At 33.5% G+C, this 23,088-nt stretch overlaps 1 protein-coding gene across 2 annotated transcripts; it reads right to left on the bottom strand.

Annotated features, from left to right (window-relative positions):
• Positions 1 to 13,651: 13,651 nt before the first annotated feature.
• Positions 13,652 to 15,543, bottom strand: LOC114742161 (uncharacterized). 2 transcript variants are annotated; one of them, XM_028930421.1, is made up of 2 exons: positions 14,300 to 15,543; positions 13,652 to 14,063 (listed from the first exon to the last, which is right to left on the bottom strand). In XM_028930421.1, exons 1-2 carry the CDS (start codon positions 14,715 to 14,717, stop codon positions 14,035 to 14,037), a joined length of 447 nt encoding a protein of 148 aa, XP_028786254.1. In that variant the 5' UTR covers positions 14,718 to 15,543; the 3' UTR covers positions 13,652 to 14,034. The 2 variants fall into 2 exon arrangements, with proteins under 2 accessions (XP_028786254.1, XP_028786255.1); XM_028930422.1 differs by having other exon boundaries at positions 13,997 to 14,063; positions 14,375 to 15,543.
• Between the last annotated feature and the right edge of the window lie 7,545 nt (positions 15,544 to 23,088).

The following is a 23,088-nucleotide window of genomic DNA, read 5'->3' as shown; positions in this document are numbered from 1 at the left end:
AACTATGGTACTTTGATGATCTAATGATGACAATATCAAAACCTTGAAAGTTACATGGTGACAAATACCAAAGTCCTAAAAGCCAATGTTTCAAACATCAATGGCATAAAAGAGCTTTATTTAAATTTTTTTGCTATAGTCCTAAAGACTAATGTTTGGAAAATTGATTTGTGCTATTGAAAGTAAAGAACATGTCTATAAGAGTGATAAAGAACATGACTACGTTATATCAGTAGATTAAAAATTGAAGGCAATAATCTCTAGTTTGACTATTAATCATAATTGAGGAGATAGTGATACATCTATAGTCAAAAAATTATGAGCAAATGTTTAATATGACCAGAATCATATGGACAAATATTAAAACCATCCATTGAAAGTAAATGTTCAAATTGATTATGAAATGAGGAAAACAATGAGATATTGTGAAAGTATTAGCGAGTTATGATGCCCAAGTAATTGACTTGTGAAGAAAGATGCCCTAAGTAATTAAATTTGAGAGATATAATCATAAATCCAGAAGGCTATATCTAGAAGGATATGGGTGTTTAATTTTTTATTAGTCTTTAATATTATTGTGATTTATTTGTGAGAGAATTTATTATTAGTATTTGATATTCTGATATTGTAAGGTGTTAAACCAAATATAGCAAATTTAAAGGCATTCATTGATCATATTGTGATTGTAATATATTATATCAATTTATTTGTCCATTAAATATATGAAAAGTATATGATAGTACACACATACATGTTGCAGACTTGTTATACTTGGGAAAATAATAAAATTATATGGGTATCACATTTGAACTGGGAGGGATTAACCCTTTATTTAATTATGAATAATTGGTGTTGATTTTCGATTTATTGGACAAAATAGTTTTGTAAATATGTAGACTATATATATATATATATATATATATATTATAAGTCCAATTACGAATGCCAAAATAGTGGGATAATTTGAAAGAAAGCTATAATATCATAGTATTCATTATCATGTATTCTACTGAGGAGGTTTAATTTATTTCATAATTTATGGTGCCCAGATTATTGTAATACGTTAACATTTTTCGTCTAGCTTTCTATTTTTCTTTATGCGCTCAGTACATCGTTGTGCATCCATTGAAAAGTCTTAATAATTTATCATGTAATTTATTCAAGGTTTTATTGTGTTTAGTTTATATATATATATCCTAAGGGAAGGTGGCTAATGGTTTCATTATGTGATTACTGTGTGTGGCTGGTGGAAATTTTATTGAACACTTAATTTAAATAATGAATATTGATTTTGTTCAATAAATAATAAAGTTTACCTTAGAATTCTTAAAGGATTTAAATGTTAGAAGCATATATATAAGAAAATCATTTAATACTTAAAATGTTATGTTGATTAAGATAATCTGAGTATACATATTTCACTCAGACGTAGATCAAGTTATTGCATGCATCAATGACTACAAAATGATTAATTTTTGTTATGATGATTTTGTCGGCAAAATTTATTGAAATGAATAGACTAGAAATCCCATATAGTTATTCTATAATAATATTTACATATCTTGTCAATATTATGTGTTATAATTTTGTTGGTACGGTTAAGTTTCTGCGGATATGCATATGAATAATGAAATTGAGATTAGATATGAAAGTCTTACGAAACTATTATATGATTTTTTTTTTTGTTCAAATTAAACTAATCATGTCGATACAAGATATATTATGGTGTTTTTAAAGAATCACCTTTCTTGCAATTTCTTCAGTGCAAATGAAGAATATATTGATAATTTCACATATTTAGACGATATGCTAGAGGAATACATTTCAGTATGTGATTTGATGACAATTTACCATCCATGGTTTAGCTAAAAGAAAGATATATATGCTTGAAAGAGCATTGGACCGCTTGAGACATTAGTATATTCTATTGTGACAAAATGATAAAGAGTGATGCTGTTGACAAGGGGAGTAAAAGTGATATTGTCATCAAGGAGAGTAAAGATTATGTTGCTCTTTTCCCTAGCCAATGTTTTCCCCACAGGATTTTCCTTGCAAGGTTTTTTTTAACGAGACAGCTTTAATGTATATGTGTGTACTCTTTTTCTTTCATTATGTTTTTATTTCAATGGGTTTTTTCTAGTAAGGTTTAAATGAAACACTATTTGTTATGAATATATAAGAAGGAGTGTTAAAATATTGTATACATGGATGTCTACAACTCCCAACTCTCAGGATCCTTTATAGGATTCTTGATCTTTGAATGTCTTTAACTCATAACTCCTCAATGAATGAATTAAGAGGAGTTTTTAATGTTTATTGTCATTATTTCCTTCTTCGTTTCTTCGCAACCCTTGAATTATACTTTAATAGTTGGAAGCCTATAAATAGAAGCTATATATAAGGTATTTGTATATAATAACCCGTATAAGTGTATGAGAAATATTGTTTATTTTCTCTCCCAATTCTTATCTTGCTATTCTCTTTCTACTCTCTAACTTTCTCATCTAGTTGTCTTCCTATATAAGAAGTACTCCTTATTTTCTTTCTTACCTTTTGTCTTGTTATTCTCTTTCTACTCTCTAACTTTCACATATTCATAACAATTATAAAAATATTTTCATATTCCTTCAATGACACTAACTACTTCATCGTAAGCAAGAAAGATATTGAGGGCAAAAAAAAAAAAGTAAGAAAATATATTTAAATTATTACTCTAATCTAAAAAAGAAATTAGTAATTTTTAAGTTTACCTTTATTTAGAATTAACACACATTTAAGAAATACAAATCCTAAGAAATTATAGATAAGAGTGGTTGTTTCACCAAAAGAAAAGATAAGATGAGAGTTAATTTTGGCACCAAAACAAAAGATAAGAAAGTTAATTAACTTTCCAACTTTTTATGCAAAGTTATTAATATTCCAACTTATTTACGTTTCCCCTCCTTACATTTTCTCTCCTTTGTCTTTCTTTGCTTTCTTCCCATCATGATACTGATGGTTGTCAAAGCATCCATGTTGCTTATGAGAACCACTATTTTTTAAGGTACTTGGTGCGAAGAAAATGGAGAAGAAAGGAGGAGAGGAAAAATTTTAAAGGTGTTTGGATAGAAACTAAACCACATTTTAAAAGTACTTTTACAGTATACTAAGTAAATATATAAAGAAATTTGTCTCGTTTTACAGAGAAGCACTTTTAGGTGCTTCCGAACACCCCTTAGTTTCACTTAAAAAATTAGAAAAGTAAGGTTCTAAAATTTTAACAAAGAGAATAATAATATAAAAAAATAATAAAAATTAATTAAATATTTTAAACCCCACTTTTTAAATTTTTTAAATTGAGCTCATTAAAATTTTTCTCTCTTTCCCTTTCTTTCATTTTTTTCATACCAAATGACTCTCAAAGTGTGTCCAGATTCTTCCTGAACGAAGAGAGAGGCTTTTTCAAGCACAACGCACAACCAAACTTTGTAAAAGTCCACAACATTCCTCATAGTTTTTTATTTTTTAAGAAAAAATATTAACAATGTGATATTATAAGCGGGATCAAATTCTCAACCTCATATTTACGAAGTCTATAGCTTTTTAACCTTGAAAGCGTGTCTTACCCAAATAAATTATGATATTTTATCTATTTTACCAACCTAAAATTATCTACTACGTACACTGTTGTCAAGTTCTATCAAGCTACATATTTGTTTCTCCCCAACATAACACACCACAAATCTTTATTTATCGTTAAAGGAATAAATTTAATTAAGCGAGACTTCAAAAACAGGTGAAGCGCTGAATTAAAAAATTGGAATAACGTGAGTAACATTGGATGGAGCGACATAAACCACGTGGCAACAATAAAATAAAGAATGAAGACGAAAAAGCGATTCAGTGCTCCCTGACCCTGTCATGATACACACACAATTTTTATTATTGTTATTACTTACTTTCTCTTGAAAAATAATGTATACTTACACATTTAACTTTTAATTAATTTTAACTCTTGAGTTATTTGTATCTTATATATAGAATCAAAAGAGCATAACCTAAATCAATCGATGTGAGAAACATGCCTTCAATCCGATGCTTTTAATTAATTAATAGTAAGGGCATGAGAAAGGGAGAAAAATATATTTTGATCTTTATGATAAAAAAGGAAAACTAGGAAAAACCCTCCCATTAAAAATTTTATTGGTGTGAATAATCTAAATCAGGAATCAATACTCCATAAATACTGATTTTGTAGAATAATTGTACTTTCTGTGCCTGAAAATTTATCATGTCTTTCTTATTTATAAAATTTTACCCTATTTTTCTTCAAGATTTGATATTTGTGATTGCACCATTATTTCAAATTCTCCCAGCTAATGTCCTTGTAACCTAATAATATAAAAAGCTCTCATATAAATGTGAGAAGTTGTGGGTTCAACATTAAGCCATTAATGCCTGCCCTATCGACATGAAATCTTTCATGTAGATTAGGCCACGGGTCAAGCCTGTCTATAACCTAAGAGATTAATGTCTATCCTTCTGATTAAAAATTTGTTTGCAAACATTTATAACTTATTTAATTTGATTGATTATATATTTATTTAAAGAATTAATCAAATTTCTATTCAATTTTTTATGTTTATTAACTAAATTACTTAATTTTCTGGCCTAATATGATAAAAACATTAAACAAACAACAGTTTGTAAAAATTAAAATAAATTAAGGTAAAGAAAAAATTTTAAATTCTTCAAAATAATTTTAACCAAAAATTTGGGATTTAGTATCATAAATGGTAAATTAGTAAACAAAAATTATTTTAACATAATTTTAATTTAAAAAATATCTTTTTAACATATTCTTAACAAAATTAATTATTTAAACTTAAGTGTATGTTTTCAAAATAAAAAAAGTTCATATAACTAAAATAAAATACAAAAGAAAAGTTAGAATATTTTACTCTAACAAACTTCGGTCCCATTTGGAAAACACTTAAATTAAATTTGCTTTTGGGGCCGGGCAGTGCCATCTTCTTTTCGTTGCCTTTACTAACAAATAAAGGTAGTGGGGTATTAAAAAAATACATAATTCAAGGTAGTGGGATATTAACAAATTAATATATGAAGTAAGACAATGCATTAAAAAACTCTTTTCAAAGTACTCCTGTTGCAGGAATTATCAAAGTATCTTTAAAATTAATTAGCATTTTGATTGTACAAGCGTTAGTTGCTTTGGTGATTTCTAGATGTCATTGATATTAAATGTTATTTTGAATATAAAGTACTCCTCTGGTCCTATTTATAAAACATTTCCAGTATGTTTCATATAGACCAAGAAAAACTTTAAACTTTATTAATTTTTATTTAAAATTTAATGAATTTTCAACTTTATCCCTATTTAATATATATATATATTATACCTCATATAAATAAAATTAATACAATAATAAATGAGGGGTAAAAGTATACATTGATATAAAAAATTTCTCTCAATATCCTATAAATAGGAACAAAAAATACATTCTCTCTCTATCCTATAAATAAGACCAGAGGAGTAATATTATATTCATATTTTTATGTTTAACTTGGTAATAACTTGAAATGCTAAGTTATTTAAAAGCCAGTAAAAGGATCAATTTTATTGATTAAAAACGAAGAGTACAATTATTAATAATATTAAATTATTAATGACTTGAGTTGGTAAAAAAAGAATTTATTAATAACTTGACTTTGGTATTATTGAACAATATCGATACCTCCTTTTTATTTTCACCAGATCAATATCAATATTGGATGTGACGCCTCCTTTTGATTCACTTACTGAAGATTGTGCAGCTAAGACCAAGAGCTCTTGGGCCCATATGGGATGGCCCAAGTCCAAGAGGGAGCCCAGAGTGAGGATTGATGGTGAATGGAATAGGCCCAGATGGGGTCTACGAGCTTCAATCAAATCGGGATTAGGGTTTAATTGTTAAAAAAAAAAAAAACCGTTCTCTCCATAATTTTTTTTTTCATAAGACAAAATTATATTATCCCCAAGCATCAAGAGAATTCTAACTAATTTATGTTTTAAAATTTTTTTCATGTTTCCGCTTTTTGCCCTCAATTAATGCTCATTATTTTTTAAACTCTTCTACTTTAAGGTGGGCAAAGTCATGATAATTTTCATAGAAAAGTACTCAAAAGATATTGGATGTTATCATAACCCCCTTCCTCTTTAATGCTAAACTTGGCAGATGATGAAGTCCAGTTCGGGTGCTTTGGTTTCTTTTGCGCTTTGTTTCTTTAGTCTTTTTTTTTTTGGAATTGAAACCGGATACTATAAAAAAAAACATCATAAAAAGACAACTATGGGGTCAAAAGACCCAAAAAAGAAAAAAGCAAAAAAGCCTATCTAAAATCTCTCATTAGCGACCCCCTGTTGTATAAAAAGTGGTGGCTGATCAAAGATACAAAAATTTTCCTGTAAGGTGTGAGCTACTTTAGCTAACTGGTTAGTGACAGAGTTGTCTTTCATTCTTTTGTGTTTTTTATTCTGATTTTTGGCTAACAATGTTTTTTCCCTTTTTGCTTTTGTTTGGTTTTGGATTCGCAAATATTGCTACTTCTTGTTTTTTTTTTGGCCAGAAGCTACTTTTAATGATTATTTTCTTTAATGAGAATATAGTCATGTATTTGGCGAAGAAAAAAAAGGTGGGCCAAGTCTTTTTATTCATCAATTAGGGATTATTTTTTTATTAAAAATACTATTCATTACTCCTAAAATTTTATAAATTACATTGGCAACAAGGGGGTTTTTTTTTTAAAAAAAAAGAAGGCAAGCTAAGCTTGAGAGATCAAAATACAAGAAACTAAAAAAAAAACTACTCCATATCAACTTGTAAACGAGCCAAGCAGTCAGCAGGTGGTTGTGACAGCACCACCATTTCCTCTTGGACATGATGCGCCCTTCTTGCCAAAAAATCTACGCATTGTATAGCTGAACAATAGACATATGTGAATGGTATGTCCCAATTAGAATATAGCAACTCTCTAACCTCATTAATCTCTGCCCAATGTGGATGATTAACTCCACCATCAAACATTATCAAATGGAAAAGTTCCAAAGAGTCGGTATGTGGGACTACACTGGTATAACCTTGGGATTTACACCATTTAAGCCCTGTCAACATTGCCATCAGTTTGCGAGGTAGGCGGTAACATTCCTAGCTTTCTCTAAAATCCCAGGAGCCATTCCCCTCTTGAATTTTAGATAATTCCCCCCTGGCTGCAAGGTAGAGTTTATTGACCAATCCATCTATATCCAAGCAGACAATGTTCTCTAGAGGTGGTTCCCATCTCTCTTTCAATTGTGTGATAGCACCAAAGAGCTTGTGTTGTATTTTTCCATTTGAGATATCTTCCATCTTTTGAAATAAGCTTGCATGAATGATCTGTGGTGGTTGAGAGGATTTTCCTTCCATAATTCTTCTGCATCTATTCTTCCATAGAGCCTAGCAAATTGTAGCGAACAGCTTTGACCATGGCCAATGATTATATCACAGTAGACCTAAATTCTCTGATAAATTCTCCTTAAGCCAAACCTACAAATCAAAGTAGAAAAATCTAAACAGGTGATTAGGATTTACCAATTTGGTGTAGACACCTCTCGCTACCTCATAATCTCTTAAAATATGTGAAGTATTTTCTTCTCTCAAACACTCAAAAGGGCATTCACTAGTTGTGTTTAGGCCTCTCAATGCTCTATTTGAGTTTGTGGGAAGTCTCCCATGGGCAGCTTGTCATAGGAAAAAGTTAATCTTTTCTGGCACTAGTAATTTCCATACTATGGCCCACCTGACTTTGTTGTCTTGGCATTGACTATTAAACATAATTTTATATGCTACTTTCACACTAAGAGTACCATCGTTTGAATTTCTCCAACAAAATTGATCTTCACCATTAGCAATAGGACATTTAACTTTAGTAATAATATCAATTACCCAGTTTGGAAAAATCTTTTCCAACTTTGCGCATCCCAATGGCCATTCAGCAAGATGAAAGCACTAACCCTTTCATGAGGGTTTATTTGATGAAGACTTTTCTCCACATAGTGAATCAATGGCTCATCCAATAGGGTCTAGAGGTCCCACAAAAGATAAGTAGGTTCCAAATTTGTCTTTCCACTCCTTTGTAAAATATATCCCAGACTTTAGTAATCCCTCTCCAAACTTCAAAGCAGCACTTCTTTCTTAGCACAAAAGGATATGTCTTGTTACCACAATTGTATTTACTCCTCAAGCATCTGACCCAGAGAGCATTAGGATTAGTGAGAATTCCCCAGCACAATTTCATAATGAAAGCAATGTTTTGACATTGCAAATCCTTAATGCCAATGCCCCCATTATTTTTCTCTTGGTTAATGCAATCCCAAGCAATGAGGTGCATTTTCCAACCTTGTTGATCTTGATTCTAGAAAAACCTTTGATTTAATATGTCAACTTCTCTCAAGACACCTTTTGAAAGAAGAGAAGTTGCATTTGATAGATTGGAATTGCTAATATCACAGATTTAATCAGAGCAGTTCTTCCTGCCATGTTGAGAAACTTTCCCTTCCAAGAAGCAAGTCTCTTGTGCACTTTCTGAATGATGGGAAAATAAGTGGCTCTGGTAACTCTTTTATGTAAGAGAGGCACCCAGAGATTATTTTCCCATATCAGCTGTTATACTTATTCCCAACATCTGACTTAGTTGCATTGATTGGTTAAAGCCTATTGATCTAGAGAAAAAACTTTAGGTTTCTCTAGGCTAATTTTATGTCCCGACATTGCACAAAATTTTATCATTATTTCTCTCATGACTTCAGTTTGCTCACTCGTCACTTCTCCAAAAAGCAAGAGATCATCTGTAAAGAAGAGGTGAGTGATGGTCGGTCCATGCATACCCATCTTCAATCCTTTCCACCTACCTTCCTCCAATTCATGTTTAATCATTTGACCTAACCTTTCCATACAAGAACAAAGTGATATGGACTTAATGAATCTCCCTGTCTAACTCCTCTTGTTGGTTGAAAAGTATGAGATGCCTTCCCATTCCATAGAACTTGCATGGAAGTTGTAGAGGCACATGTCATGATCAAATTGACCAAGTCCCGATTGAGTCCAATACTGTCAAGAGGATTTCAAAGAAAACCCTAGTTTAATCTATCATAAGCTTTTTTCATATCAACCTTTATTGCTACAAACTCCTTTCTTGCTCTTCGAATTCTCATTATATGGATTGCTTTCTGGGCAATAATCACATTATCACAACTATGTCTTCCAGCAATGAAACTGTATTACTTGGGCTGAATTAAGTGGTTTATCACTCCCTTCATTTTACTTGCTATAATCTTGGTAATGATCTTGAAAACTACATTACATAAAGATATAGGTCTAAAGTCCTTCATATTCTAGGGATGATCTACTTTGGGTATGAGCACTATATTGGTATGATTAATCTCCCTAATTCTATTCAGATTACTCCAAAGGTGTTGAATATAATTACATAATTTCTCACCCACCTGATTCCATTGTGTTTGAAAGAAGTGAGCCTGTAGACCATCCAATCCTGGAGCTTTGAGAGCACCCATTGCAAAGGCCGCATTTTTTATTTCCACATTTGTAACCTCTCTATGAAGATTATCAAGATCTCTTTATGACATCGGCGGGAAAGACCGGACTTCATTGTATTGCTCCTACATAAGATGATCTTTGGAGTAGAATTTTTCAAAGAACTCCCCTACCAAGCTCCTTAACTCGCTCTGATTATGCACCCAATTCCCTACCCATCTTTGAGAGCCTCCACCATTTGTTTCTTCCTTCTCATCATAGTAGAGACATGAAAAAAGCAAGTGTTTCTATCACCCCATCAGAGCCATTTACATCTTGATTTTTGGTACCAGATAAGCTCTTCCAGAGCAACCAATTTATTATAATCCTTCCCCAGCTGTTTTTCCAACTTGTAAAGGCCTATTGCAACTTTATTTCTTCTTGCTTGGTCAATCCCCTCAAGCCTCCTGATCAACATTCTCTTCTTCTTAAAAATATCTCCAACCACATTGTAACACCTCACATAACTATGTCTTCCAGCAATGAAACTGTATTACTTGGGCTGAATTAAGTGGTTTATCACTCCCTTCATTTTACTTGCTATAATCTTGGTAATGATCTTGAAAACTACATTACATAAAGATATAGGTCTAAAGTCCTTCATATTCTAGGGATGATCTACTTTGGGTATGAGCACTATATTGGTATGATTAATCTCCCTAATTCTATTCAGATTACTCCAAAGGTGTTGAATATAATTACATAATTTCTCACCCACCTGATTCCATTGTGTTTGAAAGAAGTGAGCCTGTAGACCATCCAATCCTGGAGCTTTGAGAGCACCCATTGCAAAGGCCGCATTTTTTATTTCCACATTTGTAACCTCTCTATGAAGATTATCAAGATCTCTTTATGACATCGGCGGGAAAGACCGGACTTCATTGTATTGCTCCTACATAAGATGATCTTTGGAGTAGAATTTTTCAAAGAACTCCCCTACCAAGCTCCTTAACTCGCTCTGATTATGCACCCAATTCCCTACCCATCTTTGAGAGCCTCCACCATTTGTTTCTTCCTTCTCATCATAGTAGAGACATGAAAAAAGCAAGTGTTTCTATCACCCCATCAGAGCCATTTACATCTTGATTTTTGGTACCAGATAAGCTCTTCCAGAGCAACCAATTTATTATAATCCTTCCCCAGCTGTTTTTCCAACTTGTAAAGGCCTATTGCAACTTTATTTCTTCTTGCTTGGTCAATCCCCTCAAGCCTCCTGATCAACATTCTCTTCTTCTTAAAAATATCTCCAACCACATTGTAACACCTCACATAATTATATCCATATACCTGATAAAATATTTCATATTGTAGGAAATAGAATAAAATGGAAAATAATTCTCTTGTATTTCATTGATCAGAATATACACATATATATACAAGTGAGAGGAGCCTCTGCATTAATGGCCCATTATGATAATATCATATCCTATCAAATCCTAATCATAATTACATAATATTTACATATCAAATCATATCATATCTCTACACTCCCCCTCAAGTTGGAGCATAAATGTTAAGCATGCCCAACTTGTCACACAGATAGTCAACACGAGTCCCATTTAGAGCTTTAGTGAGAAGGTCGCCTAATTGATCACTAGAACGCACATATCCAGTGGAGATGAAGTTCTCCTTAAGCTTGTCTCTGATAAAATGACAATCAATCTCAATATGTTTGGTACGTTCATGGAACACAGAATTGGAGGCTATATGTAGGGCAGCCTTATTGTCACACCACAACTTTGCTGGCAAAGTGGTTTTGAGGCCAACTTCCTTTAATAGCTGATATATCCAGATTATCTCACATACAGACTGTGCCATAGCTCGGTATTCTGCCTCTGCGCTCGATCTGGACACCACATTTTGTTTCTTGCTTTTCCAGGACACCAGATTCCCGCCCACAAAGACACAGTATCCTGTAGTAGACCGTCTCGTGGCCTTTGATCCACCATGATCTGCATCACAGAAGCACTCAATGTCTGTATGGCCATGATTTTTGTATAATATCCCACGACCTGGACATCCCTTCAAATAATGTAACACGTGCTCCAAGGCTTCCCACTGTCTGACAGTCGGGGATGCCATGAACTGGCTTAGTACACTGACTGGATAAGTAATATCCGGACGAGTTACAGTGAGATAGTTTAACTTGCCAATCATTCTCCTGTACCTCTCAGGATTCTCAAATGGTTTGCTCTTCTGAGCCTCAAGCATCCGTTTCTCATCATCAAGAGAATCATCGAGTGGTATGCTCCCATCAGCGTCAAGGAGTGGGTTGTGAACCATAGGAAACTTGGTCGGTGCTGCTCCCAACTTTCCAGTTTCCTTCAGGAGGTCAAGAACATATTTGCGCTGTGTCAGTAATATGCCCTTCTTGCTTCGCATAACTTCAATACCTAGAAAGTATGTCAGAGAGCCCAGATCCTTCGTCTGAAAGTGGGAATTAAGAAAGGACTTGAGGGACGAGATGCCCGAACCATTACTGCCTGTGATCACAATGTCATCTACATATACCACCAAGAGAATCATGCCAGCCGCTGTTCTTTGATAAAATACAGAATGATCGCACTTGCTTTGGCTCATGCCAAATTTCTGTACGACAGTACTGAACCGGTCAAACCATGCACGAGGGCTTTGCTTCAAACCATACAAGGACCTCTTAAGGCGACATACTTTCCCATGCTCCCCCTGAGCAACGAACCCAGGTGGTTGCTCCATATAGACCTCTTCATGAAGATCACCATGTAAGAATGCATTTTTAATGTCTAATTGATGTAGATCCCAATCATAAGTAGCAGCCAGAGAGATGAACAGACGGACAGATGAGAGCTTAGCAACAGGAGAAAAGGTTTCGGAATAGTCAATGCCATAGGTTTGTGCATAACCTTTAGCCACAAGGCGAGCCTTAAGGCGGTCAAGTGTGCCGTCAGCCTTAGTTTTCGGAGTTAACACCCATTTACATCCAATGGCCTTTTTACCCGCCGGTAAATCGACCAGGGTCCATGTACCAGCTCGATCAAGGGCCGCCATCTCCTCTTCCATTGCAGCACGCCAACCTGAGTGGGCCAAGGCTTCACGAATAGTTCTGGGCACAGAGATAGTATCTAGGGAGGCAACAAAGGAACTGGACACAGGAGACAAGCGGTCATATGAAACAAAGGACGAAATAGGATGGGCACAAGTACGTTTACCTTTGCGAAGGGCAATGGGTAGATCAAGAGAGGCATCCGGGTCTGGAACAGGAGGTGTCTCAGGATTAGGGTCAGAACGAGGTTCAGTGTTGCTCAACTCAGGATCTGAGGGCGAGGCGGACCAGGGAGGAATAGAAGCTGGCGTGGCGGTAGTAATCTCCGTTGACCGTTGTGTATACACACGATCAAAGGGTTGAACGAGTGCGGGAGCGGGTGCTTGCGACGACAGTGATGGTGAGGTGACAGAGTATATTAGAAGGTCATCCTCCTCCGCAGGTGGAGCAGGTGGGGAAGAATGCGAGAAATATGGTGTGGACTCCTGAAAGGTGACATCTGCAGATACTAAATAACGATTGAGAGTAGGTGAGAAACAACGATAACCTTTTTGGACCCGAGAGTATCCAAGGAAGACACATTTAAGAGACTTTGGGTCTAACTTTGAAATAGATGGCCGTACATCCCGCACAAAACAGACACACCCAAATATCTTAGGAGCAATAGGGAACAAAGGCTTAGAAGGAAAGAGGGTAGAAAAAGGAGAGTTACCATCAAGAACAGAGGAAGGCATTCGGTTAATAAGGAAGCAGGCAGTGGAGACCGCGTCAGCCCAAAATGGTTTAGGAACCTGCATTTGAAACAAAAGTGCACGGGCCACCTCAAGTAGGTGGCGATTTTTTCTTTCTGCAACACCATTTTGAGCTGGTGTATCGACACAAGACGACTGATGAAGTATACCATTTTGAAGCATGTAAGATTGGAACGAAGCAGAGAGATATTCTTTAGCATTATCACTTCGTAAGGTGCGAATAGAAACATTAAATTGAGTTTTAATCTCAGCACAAAAGGCACAAAAATGGGAAAACAATTCAGAACGATGTTTCATTAAATATAACCAAGTTGTCCGGGAATAATCATCAACAAATGTAACAAAGTATTTAAACCCTGCTTTGGACTCTACAGGACAAGGACCCCAAACATCAGAATGGACTAACTCAAAAGGGGATGAAACCCGTTTATTGACACGAGACACTAAAGGAAGACGATGATGCTTGGCAAACTGACATGACTCACAATCTAAAGACGACAAATGCTGAAATTGAGGATAAACTTTCTTAAGAGAAGATAAAGACAAATGACCCAATCGACAATGAACTTCAAAGGGAGAATGACTGCTAGCGCAAGCTACCGCATGAGACACCCGATCATCCAGTATATAGTGCCCGCCAGATTCATAACCTCTACCAATAATCCGCCTCGTCAAAAGATCCTGTATCAAGCAATGAGAAGGAAAAAGTGAGACCCAACAGTTTAGTTGACGGGTGAGTTTACTGGGAGATAGGAGATTAAAAGCAAGTTTAGGAACATTTAGCACAGATGACAAACGGATAGAGGGTGTGGGATTAACAGTGCCAGAACCGAGAACTTGAGACTGGGAACCATCAGCGATGGAAACACTTGACGGATTGGCAAAAGCATTATAAGAGGAGAAGAGATGGCTGTTACCTGTCATATGATCAGTAGCCCCGGAATCTATGATCCACTTTGAGGAAGAAGAAGCAAGGGCAGTAGCATTATTACCTGTTGTAGCTGCGGCACTCACAGACGGTGTAGTAGATTTTAACTGGGCATACTCAGCAGCAGAAATCGTGACTGTGTCACTGGCTTGTGTAGCCACGTGGGCAGAGTTATTCCGTTGCTGTTTATTCTGAAGTTTTCGACATGTGCGTTTTGTATGCCCCGGTTCTTTGCAGTAATAACACACTACCCCACTGGAGTCAGAAGGGGCTCCCCCTTGCTTCGAACCACCACGGGTAGGCCCCCCGCGGTTATCAATAGGACTACGAGTCTCATAGGTGCCCTTACTGAGCAAGGCACTTGTAGGAATACTAGCAGCTGGTGGCAAGAGATTCTCAGCTCTCATTACTCTGGAAAACACATCTTGAAGGTCAGAAATTCAGATCCGGATAAGATTTGAGACCGAACTGTGTCGTACTCAGGTGGGAGACCAGTAAGAAAGCTCATAATAGCCATTTGCTCCCGTTGCTTATGCTGAACCTTCAAATCAGCAGTAAGAGGCATTAACACATTCAGTTCTTCATACATCCTTTTAAAGTCCATAAAGTAGGCTTTGAGAGGACGATCCTGTTTTTCAGAACGATAGAAAGCTTTGCAGACCTCGTAAACACGAGAGATATTTCCTTTTCCTGAATACAAAAAATCTAAATAATCCATTAGTTCCTTAACCAATTCACAGTGATTAATAGAGGGAATAATCTCACTGTCAATGGAATTACGGATCTGGAAAAATAGCCGTGCATCATCCCGCAACCAGGTCTTTTTGGAATCAGTTGTTGGAGGATCATCAGTCAGATGGTCTTCCTTCTCAATGCTCCGCAGATAGAGGCGAATGGTTTTACTCCAATCCAAATAATTTACCCAAGTCAACTTGTGATCAGTAATTTTAGTAATAGTTGGGACAAGCTCCGAGACAGATTTAATTTCCGCCATAGATGAAGTGCACTAACCAAAGGGAATGCGAAAGAGTGTTACACAGGAATACAAAGCACGATACCTGGATTACCTAATGAATACCAAGGCAGTGAAAAGGCCAACAGCTACACAGGGAGCTGCAAACAGAACTGAATTGCACAAACAGCGTGCCGGAGATGCGCCAGAAACGAAACAGAACGCCAGAAAGTAATAAACCGTACGGACTGTACGGACGCCGAGTGAACAGTGCAGAGCGCACGGACGCCGCCGGAAAGTCGATGAACAGTGCAGGCGTACGGACTGTACGGACGCCGAGTGAACAGTGCGGCGGCGGTACTGTAGCAACCGAAAATTAACACCTAGAGAGAAAATTCCCACGCTCTGATACCATGTAGGAAATAGAATAAAATGGAAAATAATTCTCTTGTATTTCATTGATCAGAATATACACATATATATACAAGTGAGAGGAGCCTCTGCATTAATGGCCCATTATGATAATATCATATCCTATCAAATCCTAATCATAATTACATAATATTTACATATCAAATCATATCATATCATATCTCTACACATAGAAAAAATTCATTGACATACATACTACAACAAAGCAAGTGTCATTAATTTCAGCCCAAAATTTTTTGACCCATACAACCACCAAATAAAACTATAAAGTCTTATATCCATGGAAAATAAAAATATAATATAGCATGTGCTTGAGGAGCACAAAAGCCTTCACGGCTCACTCTATTGATACCACTCTCTTGATTCCTATTAGACCTTCGCTTGATAATTGTTAATATAGGGGGTGAGATTCAACGTCGGTCAGTAATTACTGAAATTCTAGCATCTACAAGCAAACCATATATGATAAACCAAAAATCTTTTATATTGTGTATAATAAAAATCACGGATTTGATACATTCAACTCAATTTCATTTTGATTCAACAATATACCAACACATTTTTTCATTATATAAAAAAAAAATAATGCAATATGCTGCCTCCCTTTATCACCGTCCACTCTTATACCCACTAACAGAGCCATAGGTAAACACATAGTCCGAGAAGAATTAATCCATTTTATTGAATTATTCCAAACTCACCGAACTAGAGATATATCCGGCCAAAGATATAGACCTCAAGTTCGAACTATGGCTCCCCTCCTTTACAAATAAAAATAAGGGGGTGTCACATGTCCCGGCAGCTCAAAGAATTCCCGACCAAAGGAAAACATGGAAGAATGGGCTCTGACAAGTGCCATCCACTGTTCATCGAGGGATGGCATATCACGTGATAATTTATATCCATACAATCTCTTTCTATCCTTAGCCCAACAATGCATATGTTAGATGCAAATAATGTTGCATCATAAATACGTCCTCAAGTATATTATTAAAAATAAGATAATTAAAATTTCTGTACTATTTAATAACAACTCATGCTAATTCCATGGATATCAATATATTTAAATACTGATCATAATTAATAGCAATAAATCTTAACAAAAGCAAGTAACATATCAAAACATTTATTTGAAAAATCATAATATTATATTTTAGTAACATAAAAATTAGTAAATTCATAATATAATCATACACAATTCACATGTACAAGAAAGAATTTTTAAAGTTATCTACTACTCTAGCTTACAAATATTCACAAAGATTACTCCAAAATTATCAAGAGTCTACAAAATTGCATATAAGTATTTATTAATATAAATTCAAAACTACTCCAAAACTACTCTAAAATTCTAAGACTATCCTCTAAACTAAAATTACATAAATATATTAGCTCTCTCAAATTTTTCTATTTATAGTAAATATAATATTATTTTGACAATAAAATTTTTATAAAACTATTTAAATTTAATAACTTAATTAAATATATCTTTATTACCCAATATATATAAATAGTTTATATTAAAATTCTCAATTTTTTATTATAATCTTATTTAAAAATTTTTCTCAAACCAAACAATTTTTTTAAATTATAAACAAACGGTAACTTTATTTAATTTCACAAAATTCTCAATTTACAATTTTTCAAGCTTTCAAAAATTATTTCAAAAATATATCTTTAACTTACTTAATATTTAAACCGATTAAAACCTCAATAATATGTTAAATAACTCAAATAAATTATTTAACTTAAATTTAATAGGTAAAAATGTTCTATATCTTCTAATAACAAATTTTTCAACTAAAATCTCAATTTAAAATTCTCAAAATAGTCATTGAGTAAATATAAACCGATTGAAATTTCTTAATAATGTATCTTTAAATTTCTACAGTCATACATTATCAAGTCTCCATATTTACTCTATACAAAAATAGTATAATTTTCTCTAAACATTATAGTGATACTAATAATATAAATCTATAAATATATAGAAAATATTCATTAAAAAATTTGATAAAAAGAAGTATATTTGTGTACCTATATGATCATCAAATCTTTCCTTATCCTCCAGACAATATGTACTTCCACTCTCTCTCTCTCTCTTCTCTCTTCTCTCGCTCTCTCTTTCTCTCCCACTCTCTCTTGCTCTAGCTTGAAAGAAATAACCGAATGATGATATAAATATATATATATATATGTAATACCCTCACATTTAATTTTTCAGCACCCATCTCCCATTTTCCACTCCCATCCGTACCTTCCCCCTCTCTTTTCTTCCATCATTTACTACTCCCCCGCCCTCCAAAATTCTCCTTTCATTTAATACAACCCCCCAAAAAATTCTTCTCTTAGTCATTGCCCCCAACTTTTCAGGTGGAAAGTTGTGTTTTTCTTAATAACTTAATAATAAATCATTATTTTATTTAATTTGATAATTATTTATATATATATATATTTGTATGTTACGCACGTCATCATTCCACCTGAAGAGAGTATCTTTGGATCTTGATGTTAAGTAGTACTCTTAATCTTATCAATATTTATGCGAATATATATACTACCTTCGGTTTTTAATATAAGAACTCGTTTAATTTTATTTTGGTCATAAATATAAACCCCATTCTATTTTGTCTATCATATTTATCCATTTTTTTTTCAAGATAATCCTTGTAGTAATGATAGTTCTAGTCAATACACTTGATTAGCAAAGATATTTTAGGAAAAATAACACCTATCTATTACAAATAACTAACTTAACTAGTTTTCTTAATCTATCTAAATTAGTCAATTAGTTCTTATATTAAGGATGGAGGTAGTATATATTAAAGTTCCGTTACAATTTATTCAACGGTAATAAATTCAAGTGAGTCAGTGTTTGTTCATTCTATTCAAGCAAAGGCGTGATTCAAATACATCGTCATGGCTTGACCAGATTGGATTCAAATTGATTGGAGCCTAATAATGTGCTTTCTTGAAACAAAAAAGCAAAAAGTTTATTTCCCACGCAATTCAAGCCCATAGCCCTATCCTTGCCGATCGCATACACTATCCTCTAGCTCCAGTTATCAATATCCATAGAATATATACGTGCATGTAGATAAACCAAAGTCTATTTCCAATAATTAAAAGGACTGATTGCTGCAAGCTAGACTCTTAATCCTATTGTTACTATCGAAATTCTTTGGTCAAAATTTCATATTATTATATAGCAATTATGCTACAGTATGTCCATGTAAATTTATGAATTTCACGACAAGATTCATTCCAATATTATAATGCAGCGTTAGACCCCTCTGTTCCAAACTTCCTCCTTCACTCAGCACTACTTTAGAATCAAACAACTAATACACACACAACACACACACACACACACACACACACATATTTATAGAGCTCTTATCGTGTGAGGTAATATTAAATATTACTCTATAGGAAACTTCTGCAAATTCTCTAGCTAGGCATGTATGACCCAAGAACGGGTAAATTGCTGGATCATGCGACTAGGTTAAAATAACATATCTTCTGTATTTTCCAATATTCACCAATATAATAAAGGAAAATAATTATATAAAGTTACTTATATCAATCATATCAAGTTTTCCAATCACACATAATTATATATTTTATATTTTTCATATGTAAGTTTATTATTAAATATTAATATTTTAAAAATAGATTACATATATGTGTGTGATTGCAGAACTTAACACAAGGGATATAAAAAAACTTCATGTTAAGTATTATTGAATGATGAATAGTGTTAATCAGCTTTAGTAATTAGACCACTATGCTAATTCAATGCTTTTCATTGTCCTTGCAATTTCTACTATCATGTTAAACATTTGGCCAATCATGAGCCCTCTTTGTGCTTTATGTTTTGTGATTGTCATATAATCTATTTTTGAATCATATGTCCTTAATTTGTCCTACAAGAATTGCTTACTACTACTTCTGATCTTTGATATAAGACCTAATAGACTAATTTGAAAAAATTAAAAAAATAGTTAAGCTATTTATTTATAATAAATAGGTATTGTCTTTTTTTTAAATACTTTTACTAATTATGTGTATTAGCTAAAACTATTATTTGATGGAGTCTTTAACATGTGTAACTACTACAAGAATTATTTTTGAAAAAAATTGATAAATATACCATCTCAGGTTTTAATTATAAGACCCTATTTATAGACTATAAATGAGGTCTTCTAATAAAGATCGGAGGTAATAAAAGACAAAGTAGATTAATATCTTATATTTAGAATCAAATTAAAAGTTAAACTAGCTTTTATATTAAAGATTGGATGTAGTAATTATCTAACTATATGCATGAGATTAATTATGTTAATACACTTCTCACAATAATATAATAGACAATACTTTTAAAAGCATAGGCAAGGTAGTATTATGCTGGTCAACTTCAATCACAAACTACCACACAATCGAAACATAAATAAGACAACTTCTGAATGAAACAGAACATCCTACGAATAGCTATCCATTACTCTACATCCTCGTATGCAAATATTTTAGGAAGAATTATAATCAAGTCCCATACAAGAGAAATAACTACTAAAAGGTTCAACAACAATCTGAGCAGCCTGTAATGACAAGTTCTAGAGTAGAAAATAATAACTTTGGGACTTGTTTTATAATTTTTTTTTTGTATGGGACCTCATAGTAATTCTTCCAATATTTTATGTATGTTGACGTATATCATTATGTTTTTACGTATCAAGTTATTGAGTAATACTTTCGGTTGGCTGTTTGCCAGACAAGACTGAGAATCTTTATGTACCTTCCATACAATAAAGTTTAATTAATATGGGAAGCAAATTAACATTACATGCATCTTCCTAAATTTACATATACTCTAATTAATAATATCTTTTTCAGTTGTTAATGTTTTGATTGTACGTACGTAGAGAGATGCTTCAACGTTTGGGCTCTTTATATATATATATATATATATATATAATAAAGAAAGAATTATTGTGAAATGCTTTATTGGCTGACCCATTACGGGATTCAGTTGATTGGATGATAATTGATAAAGGAACGCATATATATGGGAACCAGTCAGTGCCTATCTCTCATCGTTGTGGACATAAGATGAAATATAATGGGAAAATCCCAAAAAAGTAATAGCTGAATTTCAAAATTCTAAATCAGTTTTCGTTACTATACTCATAAAGAAAATACTACATTCAAAGAGTAAATGACAACCCATTTTTGTAGTAATTTCTGATTTGGCATTTTGAAATTCAATAGTCACTTTTTTGGGATTTTCCCAAATATAATCTCAAAGGTCCAGATTCGAAGTTTTCATCCAAAACTTTTTCAATAAAAAGTCCTTTTAAATTCCCTTTTTGCAAGAAATAATCTCTCTCGGTGTTTCTGAATATAAAAAAAGAAAAACAAGTCATCTTTGTTTGAAATATTAAACTAATCTTTTCATTTTTATCCTATTAAAAATATGTCACTTATTATCTCTTTACAATAAACTTTTACTCATTATCACTCATATAGTACTCTCTTTATAAACATGATATAATTAGAAAAATATGTTTATATCTTGCACATTTATTACTTTTAATCAAATTTAACTAACATTTGAACTGCATAATTTATGATAAGGGGCAGAGGGAGTAGTTAAGAGATTATTTTTATTTTAAATTTTATACATATTAAACTATTCTTTATAAAAATACAAGTTAAAAAATGAAACTCAATAGTGATGAGTTGTTGGTACTTATTACTTTGTTTCGCATCAAAATTTGTTCGTATAGTTGGGAATGTATCACATTATTTTCTATATCTTATATTATTAACAAAAAAATTTGAATCTTGGAATCGTCTGCTGTGTATCAAGTTCATTTCTCAGTGGCTTTTTGTGAAAAGTTTACGACTTTATATATAATATTTATAAACTATAAACAATATGACTTTTTCTAATGAAAAATCCTTGCACACTTCATTACCCTTTTTTAGTGTGATATTTGGATAATGCATGGGAAATATATAAAGTACTCCAGTCCTAAATATAAAATTTATGTTATGGGTCTTACATGTAAGACCTAAGGAGTATAAAAATCTATTATAAATCATATTATAAGCTATAGGACACAACATTTCAAGCACAAGTAACCATTTCGGTGAAGCTTCTGAAACAACTTTCTACTGATATGCAACGTAATTGTGAAGGAAAATGACTTTTTTTTTTTTTAACCTCAGAAAATGACATTAATTGTTATACTACTAACTAATTAATTGTTGCGTAAAATTTCCAAATACTTAACATCAAAGGTTCATATAAGACACTCAAGAAGGCTTGCCATGGCCACTCTCTAGGAATATATATAAATATACCATAATTATGAAAGTAGGCGTAAAACGAACTTATCTGTCATTAATAGATAAGGATTGACGAAATTCTTTATTTTTATATTATCTATTCTAATACAAAATTATATTCCGAGTACATTTATTTATCAATATTAATGACTAATCTATGCAAATAATATACACAATCTATCAGTTCAGAGGTAGAACACATTTAACGTAAGTTAATCTACTTGGGAAACAAATTTTTGTATATATAATGACAAACTTTCTTCTTCTCCTCTAGCAAGCTAACTACTATGTAGGAATACTGATTTGTTTTCACATGGTCCTTTGATTTCGCCTATAAATATTCAGAGAGGCCATTCACCATATCAACTGATAAACAAGAGTCTCTTTCTTTCTCTTCCGCGTGTAGAAAAACCAGAATATAAAGATGGAGCCTGAGATAGAGCATTCTTGGTCGTCCTGTGAAGGCATAAGCTCAACTTTTGATCATGTTCAGTCTTTTGACTTCAACGTGGACGCTCTTTTGTTCCCCACTTCAGAGTATGCTTCTTCTGCAGTCTTCTGCACTGATCATGTCTATTTCCCTATTGATGAACTCCCATCATTGATTGATGATTTCTCCATGGATCTTGATGCTTTTGATCCCACTTTGAGTTCTCAAAGTCTGGGTATTATTCATGGATGCCCTCAAGAAGGTGAGGGAATAAGCTTTGCTTCCCAGAACCCGTGTTTTCAGAGAGATGTTTGGAGGCCAACCACATCGATGCAATCAGACATGTCTACAGTAGTACAAGCACCACCATCACTGATCATACCAGGAGAAGACATGGAGATGGAGAACCATTTGAGTCTTCCTCATCTTCTGGAAGCCATTGGAGAAGCCTTAGAGCAAGGACAGAACACACTTGCACAAGTGATTCTGAGACGCATCAGCCTCAAAGTAAGCCCTCTTGGTGATCCCCTTGAACGTCTGGCATTCATTTTGTCCCAAAATCATGATGATACAGAACAAGGGAGTTTCATCAAACAGGAGGCCTGCAAGAGCT

The sequence above is a fragment of the Neltuma alba genome, unplaced genomic scaffold (assembly GCF_004799145.2).
Source record: "Neltuma alba isolate B1F8T4 unplaced genomic scaffold, ASM479914v2 tig00003667_pilon, whole genome shotgun sequence".
Lineage (NCBI taxonomy): Eukaryota > Viridiplantae > Streptophyta > Magnoliopsida > Fabales > Fabaceae > Neltuma > Neltuma alba.
The sequence above is the reverse complement of the archived record's forward strand: the minus strand, read 5'-3'. Positions and strand labels throughout refer to the sequence as shown.

What these genes read in the sequence shown, in the direction of transcription:
- LOC114742161 (XM_028930421.1), bottom strand. Translation starts at nt 14,717, where the DNA reads ATGAGAGCTGAGAATCTCTTGCCACCAGCTGCTAGTATTCCTACAAGT. An exon ending in GGCTACTGATCATATGACAG is followed by an intron (nt 14,064 to 14,299) that starts GTAACAGCCATC and finishes TGCTTGATACAG; the next exon opens with GATCTTTTGACGAGGCGGAT.